This window comes from Chelonia mydas, chromosome 3, assembly GCF_015237465.2.
Source record: "Chelonia mydas isolate rCheMyd1 chromosome 3, rCheMyd1.pri.v2, whole genome shotgun sequence".
Taxonomy (NCBI): domain Eukaryota; kingdom Metazoa; phylum Chordata; order Testudines; family Cheloniidae; genus Chelonia; species Chelonia mydas.
The window spans coordinates 115444586-115456965 of NC_057851.1; the positions used below are offsets into that span (position 1 = coordinate 115444586).

At 40.7% G+C, this 12380-nt stretch overlaps 1 protein-coding gene across 10 annotated transcripts in view; it reads left to right on the forward strand.

Annotated features, from left to right (window-relative positions):
• Positions 1–2394: 2394 nt before the first annotated feature.
• Positions 2395–12380, forward strand: part of ZDHHC14 (zinc finger DHHC-type palmitoyltransferase 14) — a 154099-nt gene continuing 144113 nt past the window's right edge. For 9 of the 10 annotated variants that reach the window (XM_027826088.3, XM_027826090.3, XM_037895051.2 and 6 more), the window contains exon 1: positions 2423–4361. In XM_027826088.3, the coding sequence (XP_027681889.2) occupies positions 4111–4361 (251 nt within the window). In that variant the 5' untranslated portion in view covers positions 2423–4110. Of the gene's footprint in view, positions 4362–12380 lie in introns of all 10 variants that reach the window. The other variant, XM_027826089.3, reaches the window with a different exon arrangement.

The following is a 12380-nucleotide window of genomic DNA, read 5'->3' on the forward strand; positions in this document are numbered from 1 at the left end:
CTAAGTAATGTGTCTGTGCTATCGGCTTACCTGTCACATGGCATCAACCTGTCTGAAAAGTGAGATAGAAATTTTAAAAAAGTCTTGTAACACATGAACATGCAATGTTCTATAAAAAAAAGAATAGGTCCTTCCTATCTGCTCTGGTTAATTTAATTATTAATATTTGTGGTTTAATCAACACAATGCTTTGCACCAATTTTAATTAACAGTGTCAAAAAAAAAAGACAAATGCTTCCAAAAATGTTAAGTTATCTGGAATATGAACTGTACAAATCAGTTTTTGAGGAGAATTCTCAAATGCTAGATTGAAGGTAAACTTTTTGAGTAGAATTTAGACAGGTCCTACAGTGTTTGCAAAAGGATATTACAGTGTGAAGAGTGGCATGCACATAGGTTAGACTGGAAAAAGAAAGTTGGTAGCACTCTTTCAAGCTCCACCCACAAAATAAGCTCCATCAACTGGAATGATCAAAATGAGACATTGCACACAGTGTATTTTGCTGTTGTTTAAATACGATTGTGTGTGTTCTCTAACTCCACTGAGTGCGTGTGTATTCTCTGAGCTCTTGAACTTGGCTCCTCGAACTTGGCTCCTCTCCTTAGCGGGGCTTGAATAGGCCCATAGGCTCTGCAAGGCAACTTGGGATAAGTTCCTTTTCAACTGAGTTAAAAACATAAGTAGTAGTATCTTGAAATACCACACACTTGTGAATCCAAAGTGATACATCACTTGTAGTAAATTATTATTTTATTCCTCACATAAGAAAGGAGAGGGATGATCACAGATCTGCACAATGTTGACATCTTAAATGATCATAGCTGGGCATCTGAATTAACACCTCACTGAGGTGAATGGGGCTATTGTTAAAGACTCTCTGCAGACTTGGGTGGCTCTTAGGTAGTTACACTTGTTTTATGTGTTTGATGTTTTCTTCACAACCATAACAGTTTAAGAGGTCATTTAAGAAAAAAAAAAAAGAAAGCTGAGATTCTGTAGAATAAGACAGCAGCTTGAGAGAGGCACCAGTATGGTGTATGGGCACGTACTAGCTATTTCCAAGCCCTGCATGCAGAGATATAGCTAACAATGAAATCTGTACATACATTAGCTGTTCTTTCCATTGTGCCTGTGATATTATACAACTTTCCAAAGAGATTACATGCAATTACACACAATACGATCATTAATGTTATCAAAGCAGTCAAGACAACTCTCCAGCAGTGAGCTAATAAAGGACTGATGAAGAATAAAAATGCCTGTCAGTACAACACAAGAAATGTTGCCTCCATATGTATGCTTGCATATGCTTGTGCTGAGATAAGGGAGAAAGTAAGAGAAGTACTGGCAGTTCTTGAATGAGGTTTAGAACAATAATAATGCAGCTATGTCTGGAGTTGCAAAGTAACACGCAGAGCATTGACAACTGAGGAAGATGCGGGGGATGATGATGTTACTGCTGCGATTACTATGTGATGAGGGATATCTCAAGTTTGCAAAAGAAATGTCTTGCACACCACAGTCGTGCTGGTTAATGCATGAAGATGGTGAGATGATCAGGTTTTTTGGAAGCTCTATTCATTTAGGGTCCAACTTGCTTTTGGGCAGTGGGCAGTTTCAGTGCCTAGTGAAGACAGGCCAGTGTAAGGGGATTATGTGGTCCTTTATAATGGTCAAATTGGCTGAGTAAACTCTTACTGCCAGCCTAACAAGGAATGCCAGCAAGCCACAGTGCTTAGTGACAGCTGGGAAACAACATTTGTGGAGAGGAAGAACATAGGGAACAGCATCTTCTGTCTCCTTCTTTAGCCATAGCTTGAGGGTGTTGGGCACTGGTCAGTGTTTCTTCCAAGGATAGGAAGTAACTAATGCCTAAGGTGGGAAAGTGCAAGGAAAGAGGATAGAGTTAATAGCTGTTTTTACGTGCGTGTATAGTGCCTAGCATAATGGGTCTTCAACTGTAGTTGGGTTCTCTGTGCGTTATCCTAATACAAAGATTAAATAATAGCAATAGCAACAGGCCAAATAAATGGAGGAGGCGGAGGGAACCAGGAAGAGGGGGCAGAGTTCAGTCTGGAAATAGAAGGTGACTGGTGATTAGAGACGGGACACAAGGCGTGGCTGGGTGGGAAGATCCCATCAAGGCTCAGGTTAGAAGACTTGTATTGTTTTACAAGTTACAAATCAGGAGAGGTCATTGTATTCCCCCCACCTCAGCCCACACAGCGGCTCACTCAGACTCGCCACAGCCGAGCAGCGCGGCATGCTGGGAGTTGTAGTCCTGCCTTCCCCGCCCCCGCTTCCCTCCCTGTGTCGGGCTGCGCCGAGGGGTGGGGGCGGGACTACAGTTCCCAGCGGTCCGGGGCCCTTCCCTTCTGCGCAGACCAGACATTGGCGGCGGGTCCCTTCCTCTCTCGGCTCTCGGCAGCGGATTGGCCCCTGCTGCTGGCAGCCGGCAGCTGCCGCCTGGGGCTGGCTGGAGACGCTGCGGGCTGCCGGGCGTCGGTGCGAGGGAGCGCTCCGGGGGCCGCAGACGGAGCCGGCGGGAGAACGGGGGCGGGACCTGCAGCAGCTGCCGGGCGAGGAGCGAGTACCTGGCCGAGCCCAGCAGCGGGGGCCGGGCGAGCGCCTGGGGAGGGGTTTGGTGCCCCCTGGGCACCGGCAGCTGTTGTGACCCCCGCCGCCGCCGAAGATGAAGAGGTGGCTGCTGCTGCTGCTGGGTCTGGCTGCTGGGGCCAAGCCCGGCTAAGGGCAGAGGCGGAGGAAGGGAAGGGGAGCGGTCCCCGCGCTGCGCTGTGCCGCAGGGCTCCTCGCACCTGGGCTTGGCAACGAGCCGCGGCAGCGGCGGGGCGTCGTTCGCTGGGCGGTGTGAGCCCGAGCCCGCCTCTGGGCGCGGAGGTGTCAGGATGCGGGGTGGGACCCGCCAGCCCCTCTGCCCTGCGGGAAGGAGCCCGTGTCCCCACAGTGTCTGACTGAGCCGTGTCCGCCTCGGAGGCGGTGGGAGAAGGTGGCAGGGAGGTGACGCTCTGTGTGGAGAAGACGATGGGGAGGAAGAGTCCTGGGCGGAGAGACACATGCTACACGCAGTGAGTCCTCTTTTCGGGGGGTGGCAGAAAACCGGCTGCCATGCGGGATTGATCCGGAGCAGCGGCGTGAGCAAGCGGCGGGGACCTGTTGTCTAGACGAACTTGGGTTTGAAAACAGCCACCCACACACCTCCAGACGCTGACACCGCCCACTGCCCAAAAGACAGGGGTGAGGAGGAGGAGGAACTTCTCTTTTTATGTGTGTATGAAAAGGATGAGGACTGGCTCCAACGGTGTCCATTTCTGCTAAGGATAGGCACTGACTCTGCTTCCTCCCTGCTCGAACATTTTTTAGTTTTATGGAGGGAGAAAATAGAAAATAAACGTTCACTTCCTCAGAGCAACGATCAAAATTCACCTCCCCAGACGAACAAGAAGAAACAGCAGCAAAGCAGCCACTTTGCATTGAATTAGGAGGAAGAAATCTCTCTACAGTGTGTTTCTCCAAAGCTGGAGTTGCAGCTGGGTTTGTTTGTGCTTGCCTTGTGTGGTGTCTCTTTGAGGGGGTGGGGATGATTTTCTCTTTGGAATATACATTTTTCTTTTCGTGGTAAAACCTGCTGTCTGGAGGAGTATTATAACAAATATCTCTGAATGGGAGAGACTCAACTGCTGAACCTCTTTTTACCTAAAATGTTGATCCCCAGAGAAATCTGAGGGTGTGCTCTTTTGAGGAAAGAACAACCACTCCATTAAAGATGAACACTTTTTAAGTTTTGTGGTCAACCAATCTGTTTTGTAATTTTTTTCTGGTTCCTGTTTTGTGATAAATTGCTCTTATAACCATAAAAGACTATTTTAAATGAGTTTGTAATTTTGGTGGGAAGGGAAGGAATACCTCCCAGGCATTTCTAGTATGACAGCTTTGGTTTCTCAAGAGTTAATCGGACTTGCGTGATACATTTACCACTGTTCTGGTAACAAACTTGCCTTTAAAAAAAAAAATTGGGGCTAGTGGGGAGGATTATCTTGCTCAGAAGAATATCTTTGTTTTGGGGGTGTTTCCCTCATTACACTCCCTTGATGACTCCTGGAGGTGGTAGTGGGCCCATGAAAGACTGTGAGTACAGTCAGATCAGCACACACAGCTCCTCATCTCCCATGGAGTCTCCCCATAAGAAAAAGAAAGCAGCTCCCAAGAGAAAATGGGAGGTTTTCCCTGGAAGAAACAAATTCTTTTGCAACGGAAGGATCATGATGGCCCGGCAGACTGGAGTCTTCTACCTGACTCTGGTTCTCATCTTGGTCACCAGTGGACTCTTCTTTGCATTTGAGTAAGTGACAATAAAGCTTTCGTTCCCTCCTACTGTCTTACTGCATGTATTAAATTTCCTGGAAGAAAACTAGATACAGTGCAGTTGATTTCATTTGGGTATCATTGAGGACATTTGAATGAATTGAGATTAATAGGCTTGTATAATTGAGAGGAAATTCAATGTGCTAGACATCAAGTGACACAACCCTGTTTTAGTTAAAGAAGGTTCTTGGTTCTTGGGGTTAGATAATCAATGATGTACTGTAGTTGCTTTCAAAATGTAATTATTTTGGTGTTTCTGTATATGGTAATAAGAATGCATAATAGCAGGAGTTAGGATGTGGAGGAGCTGATGTAGGTGCTTGTCTATCAGTTTCTGAAGAATGAGAATTGACAGATGCAAAAATGCTATCCACTTTCTCATAGTTGAGCACTGAAAGGTAACCTTCCTTTCACTGGACTATTTAGGATTACTTTTTTTTAAACTCTTATGAAGTTAGCTGTAATAACTGTTAGACTATCTGTCCTCTGTGTTTAAAAGATCCAAATGATGTTTGTGCCTGTAGAGCCACCAATGTTTCAGTGACAATTTCAGATGTTCAGTATTCTATCACCATATAGCTGGGTACATTTTCTTCTTGTTCTGTATCAGTGTCTGAGGGAGCTCCATCTCTGATTTATGATATCTTGTTTTACTAAGATTTTTGTAAACTGCTTTAACATCAGTTTTTAGAGCCTAATTCTCCATTGCAATGTTGTAATGCCTAGCTATATGCAGGGCAAAGTGCAAAATATTATCAGATCAGAAGGTACTAAATTTTCTACTGTTTGCAGTGGTGAAATTGACTGTACAAGATGCAAGACAGTGGAGAATTGCACACTTGGGCCTGGTCTACACACAGTTTTTATACCAATTTCCCTATTTCAATTAGGGATGTGATTCTCTTTTTACTGGAATAATTAAGTCAGTATAACCCCCTTAAGGTGAACACAGTTATATCAGTATAACTTATTTTTCTACATGTCTGGGAAAATGCTACATCATTATAAGTTATACTGATTTAACTACACACCTGGGGGTTGTGCTGCTTAGTTGTATTGGTTTCAAACCAGTATTGGTGCAAAAACTGTGTGTACATGAATTTTTGGTCTGTGGTAACAAATCTCTTCCAGAAACAGGCACAAGCTTCTGGCCTTCTAGCTCCATAAGAACCATTTCCTTTTATGTAAACTTAGCTGTTATTTCTAAAAATCATATTCTAAAGCTTGTAAAGTGGTCCAGTCACACAGTGCATATTGGTGCTTACCATCTTCAGGAAGCTAAGTAGAGGCATTAATAGTCTCTGAATTGGACCAGCTAAATGCAGAAATCCTAATTTATTGGTAGCATTTAGGAAGATACGTTCTGATTACCTGCTGAACTTATATGTACTGAACTCTAAAAGCTTTTGTTTGTTTTTAAATATGTCACCTGGAATACATTGAAGATATTACTTTCCAGAGGGAATTGCTTACCGTAAATCTTATTGTAGACTCTGTGAAACTTGTTGAACCTCTGTGACTAGTTGAGCTAACATGGTCAATGATGGTAATCTGTCCACCAATTATATTTATTACATATGTTTCCTCTTCCAGTTTTAAGCAGATATTATGAATGTTTCCTTTCAGTACATTTGATTAGTAACTGACTTTGTTGAAGGTGTCAGTGGATACATCTGGACTGCAAGGGAAAAAAGCCCTGGCAGTGAGTCTTGGAGCCTGGGTCAACTGCGGCAGGCTCACAGGGCTTGCACCACAGGGCTAAGAATAGACATTCCCGGTTGGGCTGGAGCCCAGGCTTTGATATCCGGTGAGGGTGGAGAGTCCCAGAGCCCAGGCTCTGGCTTGAGTGAAAATGTCTATGCTGATGTTTTTAGCCCCCTTATGTGAGTGTGGTAGTTGACCTGAGCTCTGAGACTTGCTGTTGTGGTGTGTGGGGGTTTTTTGTTTTTGGCAGTATAGATGTACCCAGTTATGCCCACACCGGCAGATTCTTGAGTCTTTGTGGAGCCTCACTGAGTATGTCTATGCTGCCTTGTGAACCTGGGTTAGTAGGACTTGGCTTGTGGACTTGTTTTTTCTAAGCCTGTGCTTGGGCGTCCACACTATATTGTAAACCTGGGCTCGCCGTTGCTGGTCCTGGGTCTCACAGCCATACTGATATGTCCGTACTCAGACCTTTTGGACTCAGGTCAATGGCTTGAGCAGTGTCCACAGTGCAAAATGACAGAGTTTGACCCATCCTCCTACCAGGGTCCTAGGACCTGGGTCCCGAGTATTTGCTGACCTGAGTCAGGCTGATTTGTGTGTGGATGGAAGGGGGGATATGGGCTCAAACCCAAGTCAGAGCTCGAGCTTAGTGTGAAGTATAGACATACCCATCGACTTCAGTAGGACTTGCATACACATACTGGTCCCACAGAAAGAAGCTTGGAAGTTCAGGGTACAAGTTGTTACATTTTAAATTGAAATATTTTAAAGTAAATTACAGATAATGGCTTGACAGGAAGTTGTAACTTTCACTTAAATTCGACCTTCCAAGGAAACATTTTGTGTTGAAATATTCTGCTTGGTAGCACAATTGAAAACAGTTAAGTTAGGAACAGCTGCTAGCTTTTCATCATTATCCTGAATTTATATTAGAAGTCCAGTAAAATTATTTAAATTGTATCTCTGAGCCTGGGTGCTATGTTAGCGTTACTGTATGTAAACTGCACTGAAGATTAAATTTAAAATGATCTAAACTTCATCTAGTTGTTATTTAAGTGCTAATGCTACTGGACATTTTGAAACTAGGAAATAGCTTTGTGACTTTTGTGGCTGCATAGCATATCTGTGTGTGCACATACTGTTTCTGAGTAATTCTTGCACTCTTCCCCTTTAAACTGAATGCTTAACAAATTGTCAACAAAATTTAGTTCAATGAATTTAAAAAACTACTTGCTTCAAGAGGAAAGCAGCAAAAATGTTCTCCCTAATAATGTCACTATTGTGTGGCGGATTTTGTTTTTATGCAGAAAAATGCATGCAGTGGAATTGTCAAGTCACCATCTAAAGCATCATTTAATATCGGCTTGTGTAGCTAATTGCTTGGTATATTTGTGGGGTATTTGGGCTATACAAAGAGGAGGATATTTTAGAAAGTGATTCTCTATTGAAAAGTGTTTTGGAATGGTTTCTAAATTGAGGGTAATTTTTTCTTGCTTGAACTTGCTGCAAGTGATTATCCTTTCCTTTTAAGAAATACTTGTTTATGTTACTTGAACAGCATTAATTAAGAGCACAAACTAAAAGTAACTTTAACCAAATCAGTTTCCCAAAGACACCAATAATTTTAGATTGTGTATACAAACAGATTATGTCGATAGAAATATAGCAGTTTAGGAACAGGATTTATATTATCCCTTCTGTGTGCATGAATCCTATTAGTGTTAATAGGAATTGTATACAGAGTTGGGTACATACATCTGAACAAAGTATAAGAAGGGAACCATTACTTGCCGGTCTTCAAATTGCTTTTTCTTTTTGCTACAGAAGAAGGAAGATAACTTTGCTCTTGACCTGAAAGATTGGGCCTAATTGTTTAAATTGTTCAACTTCTGTACCCAAGTTGAAGGGAAACGGGGGAAGAGGTTTTTTGTTGTTTTTGGTAGCTTATTCCTGGGAACCTATATGACCTTAACGTGGATGTTTGTCCCTCATTCCCTTGACTTCCTACATTCCTTTTCATGTGCTATAGTACCCGATTTCTTTTTCTCTCCTCCTCATTTTGTACATACTACCCCCATTATCTGGAACAGGCTTTCTTCCTCATTGATTCTCTTTTGCTCCCTTTCCAAAAGAGCAATAGATTTTTCTGTCATTCTCTAAAACAATCAATTTTTTTCATCTGGACTGTTATGGTTTGCTATCATTGCTGTCCAACTATCTTTCTGACCTGCTTCCCTTGTCATGCTTTTCCCTCCCTCATTTGCCCTTGCATCCTGTTTTCATCTCCTATTCGCTTCCATCTCCGATTTGCTCCTATGACATCTCTTCTTTCTCTCATTTCACTTTCCTCTCTTCAATAGGCCCAAATATGCATACACAAAAATTATAAACAGATTTAGTTTTTAAGCAACTAAAATACTTAGAAAACCACAAACTAAAAATCCTCAAGGAGCACACATAACAAACTGAGGTAGACATGTGGTCGTCTTCTTGTAAGCTGCCTTTTCCCTGCCCTTCAGTTTGGATATAACATGATACTGCACGCAACCTTGGGTCCCAATCCTGGAAGTGGTTCTATGCAGATGGATGTTTGTGTCCATGCAAATTCCTATTGTTTTCAGGAGATTCATGCAGGTTGAAGGATTTGCTTGCATGCAGCAGTTTTCAAGATTGGGGCCCTAGTTTGTAAATTCTTTGGGGCCCAAAGAATGTTGGCCCAGACTTTCAAAAGTGATTTTGGATGCCCAGCTTGACACTTTAAAGGTGTCTGGTTTTCAGAAGATGGTGCTCAATATCTTCAAGTGGCAAGGTGGCACCCAGAATCGCTTTTTCTTTTTATTTCTCTGTAAAACCTTATGCAGGTATTGATTCAAGCGATTGGTTCCTGATCCTGCAGCCTTTCCTATGCTCATTCATTCTTTCTGATAAATGGACTTTGCACACTTTATTTTTCCCTTTGCTCTACTACATCTATATGTATTTCTAAAATTAATCAGTGCTCATGAAAAGGTATTGGCTTGACAATCATGGAAAATGAAGTATCGTAATCTCAAAGTAGATAAAACCTGAGCAACATTAGGGCAAACTTTCCTATGCTGTCTTGCCGATGCAGTAAAAGGGGTTGCACATCTCTAACTAAATTGGTGTATCATTGCAACTTATTAGTGCAGTTTAACACTTGTTGGCTTGAATTAATTACATGTACACATCCAGGGAAGAATAAACCTATCTACTTTGTACATGCGCTTGTTCAATCACAGGAGAGTAAGATATGCAATTCAACCTCCATCACATTAGAAAATAGCGTCTTTGTTTTAAACTTATGTGCATGTTAAGCCTTGTCTAAACATGCTCAAATAACATTTTTTGAACTAAAATATAGTGTTTGTATCAATCTAATTAAACCAGTTCCTATGTCATTGTGGGTACACTTCAATTTGGAAAACAGTTATAAATTGATTTAGTGTGTCCACATGGGTTGTACTGGTTTAACTAGTTTGATATAAAACACAAATTTTCACTTAAATGGATGCAACTTGTATGTGTTGACAAGCCCCTACCTTCTAATTGGTATAGTAGCAGTTGGTGACCTGTTCTGTGCCTTCTTACTTTGAGTACCACTGTTACTAGAGAACTTTTCCTGATTTATGCCTTTTTGTATAGAATTTAGAGATTGTACAGTGAAAGTAGTAGTAAACACACTATACTGAAATGATATGACTTTGCCACTCACTGCAGCAAAACCTTGACGAATCAACACTCATATTAGCAAGCTACGTGATTTCACTGTGTAATCAACCATTGCTTTAATTTTGTGACAAAATGATGTTTTATGCTAATCAGGGAGATAGTGTAGCAGTCAGTGAATTGATGTCGTATTATCAGATAACTTTAGCCTTCTCTTTATTTTTTTTTAAAATGCGTAACTTGCTTACATTTTTCATTCCCAGGCAATCCATGCACAAAAATGTAGTATTTTCATGCCTATTTGATTAGATAAATTAGCATACTAGCTGTAATATAGGACAAAATATTAACCTAGACTAAGCTGGTTGGTGCAGACGTTTAGTTCAGATTTTTTTGGCGTTGCTCCTCTCAGTGTTGCAGGGCCTAAGTTTCATTTTCAGAAATAACTTAGGCTCTTCATGTCTTCTTAAGAGCTCTGTGTAGCTTGAAATTTTGTGTGTCTCACCAACTTCAGTTGGTCCAATCAAAGGTATTACCTAACCCATCTTGTCTCTTAGGCTCCTAAATTGCTTTTGAAAATGAGATTTAGGAGCTTAAGTCATGTAGGCCTTGTGTCACTGAGCAAAGCAATGCCTAACTACCTTTACAAATCTGTGCCTTTCTCTTTTTATTGATGTTTTAGCACACTTCTAGTATTGTGATTTAAAAAAATCTGGAATTTATATCAGAGAGGTGCACTGAAAAATTCATAAAAATTAAAGTTTAATTGATCTAAATAGCAATAATGTAAGCTTCAAAGCACAAATTTACGATAAAACTACCTCTATTATACATACATTTATTTAATTGAAGATGGAAAACACATCAAAGCGTAGAATAAACCTAAATGATTACTTTGTTGGAAGGGTATCATACTGTACAGGCTACTTTGACTGACCTATTGTGTCAGCAACATGCATTCTCTCCTTTTCTGGAATTTAAATAACTGCTTCTTGTCTTCTTCTAATACATGATCTAAAGATATTAAAGTGACAATGTGGTCAAAAATGAAGTGTTAGAAAAGATGTCAAATATTTGTAGGAGCAATCAAATAAGTGTTTAAAACATATATATTTATCCCTGTATGGAATATTCCAACAACCTGATGAGGCTAATATAATATTATAATATGATTCTTTCAGGGATACATTTCATAGTTCTGAACTGTTAACTGGAACTCCCACTGACTGAAATACGAAGAATCTCACAGGAGCAATGGTGCAGCAGTAATATTATCAATTACATCAATCTTAGTATTAATGACTGTGTGGAGATCACTAAATCACATCTTATTTAGTAGCAAATGTTACCTGTGGTGAGTTTAACTGTTAAGACTGGTGGTAACGTACTGCATGTAGCATTTCTCATCCTGAAGGTACCAAGAGGTATTTTAGAGTAAGCATTAGGATACACAAATTGAAGGAATTACTTCACTGACACATGTGAAATGTAGTAGCTGCTTGTAGGGGTAATTATGAACGTAAAAGAATTAGCTTAGGATAACAATATATTTGCTTTATGGCTTGTGGCTAGTAAGGAAAAGGCCCCAGTCAGCAAATAAAAGAAGGTAGTGAGAATAATAATTAGTATTATTATTTGTAGTGTGGAGAAGGGTAGTTCAAAAAATAACTAATAAAATGAAGTGCTATAGTAAAAAGACAAACTGGCTTAAAAGAAACAAGTGCAATCCTTCCCACTGTTCTGCTGGTAAGCAAGGTTGGGTGAGGAGACAGGGAGGAAAGGCCTTGGGAAGGAAGTAGATTGTAAATCTTATCTGGATTAAGACAGGAAATAAGGGTGAATTGTCTCAAATTTGGTTTTTAGCTGAAGTTGGTAATTGGCAGTGACATCACTTGCTTGTTAAAGGATATAAAAAAGTAAACTCTTCAAACATTCATTGCTAATACCTGCCTGACCACCTTGGAGCTGACCAATATGGTTCTAAGCACCCCTAGGTTTAGCCTGTTTGTAAGTATCTTGATCATATAGTTATAAATGTTTTGTTACTGTTGGATGTAGTACATTGCTAATTACTTAGGCATTTTTAGAGCAATTCTATAAATTCCAAAGGCCAAATGGTTTTAATAAAGGAATTAATAGTTAAATTAATGTCATGGAAATACCCCCTGTATTACTAGAAATTCCAACACTGCATTAGTAATGCATAGCAACATAATCAAATGCTATGATGTACTGGAGGGGAGCTCAGAACTCCTTGTTCAAATTCTTCCATCAAATTGAAGGTAGAGTAAAAGTAATATCCCTGCCTGTGGTGGAATTCACTTCTCTAAATTATCCTTAAAGCATCCATGTCAGAGAGAACTTATTCCTGGGATTTATTTAAAAAACAAAACAAAAAAAACCTTTCTGAACTACACTTTCTGTACTTAGATTATGTCAGATTGCAACAAGTATTAGATATTTTCCTTGTGGATGATGCCCATCTACTGACATACCTAACAATGTCTTCATCTTCTTCACCGTCCCCACTTCTAATTACCCAAGTTGAAAAATGGTAACTATCAATGAGTTCTGTATATTTTTGAGGCACTAAGTATACTTA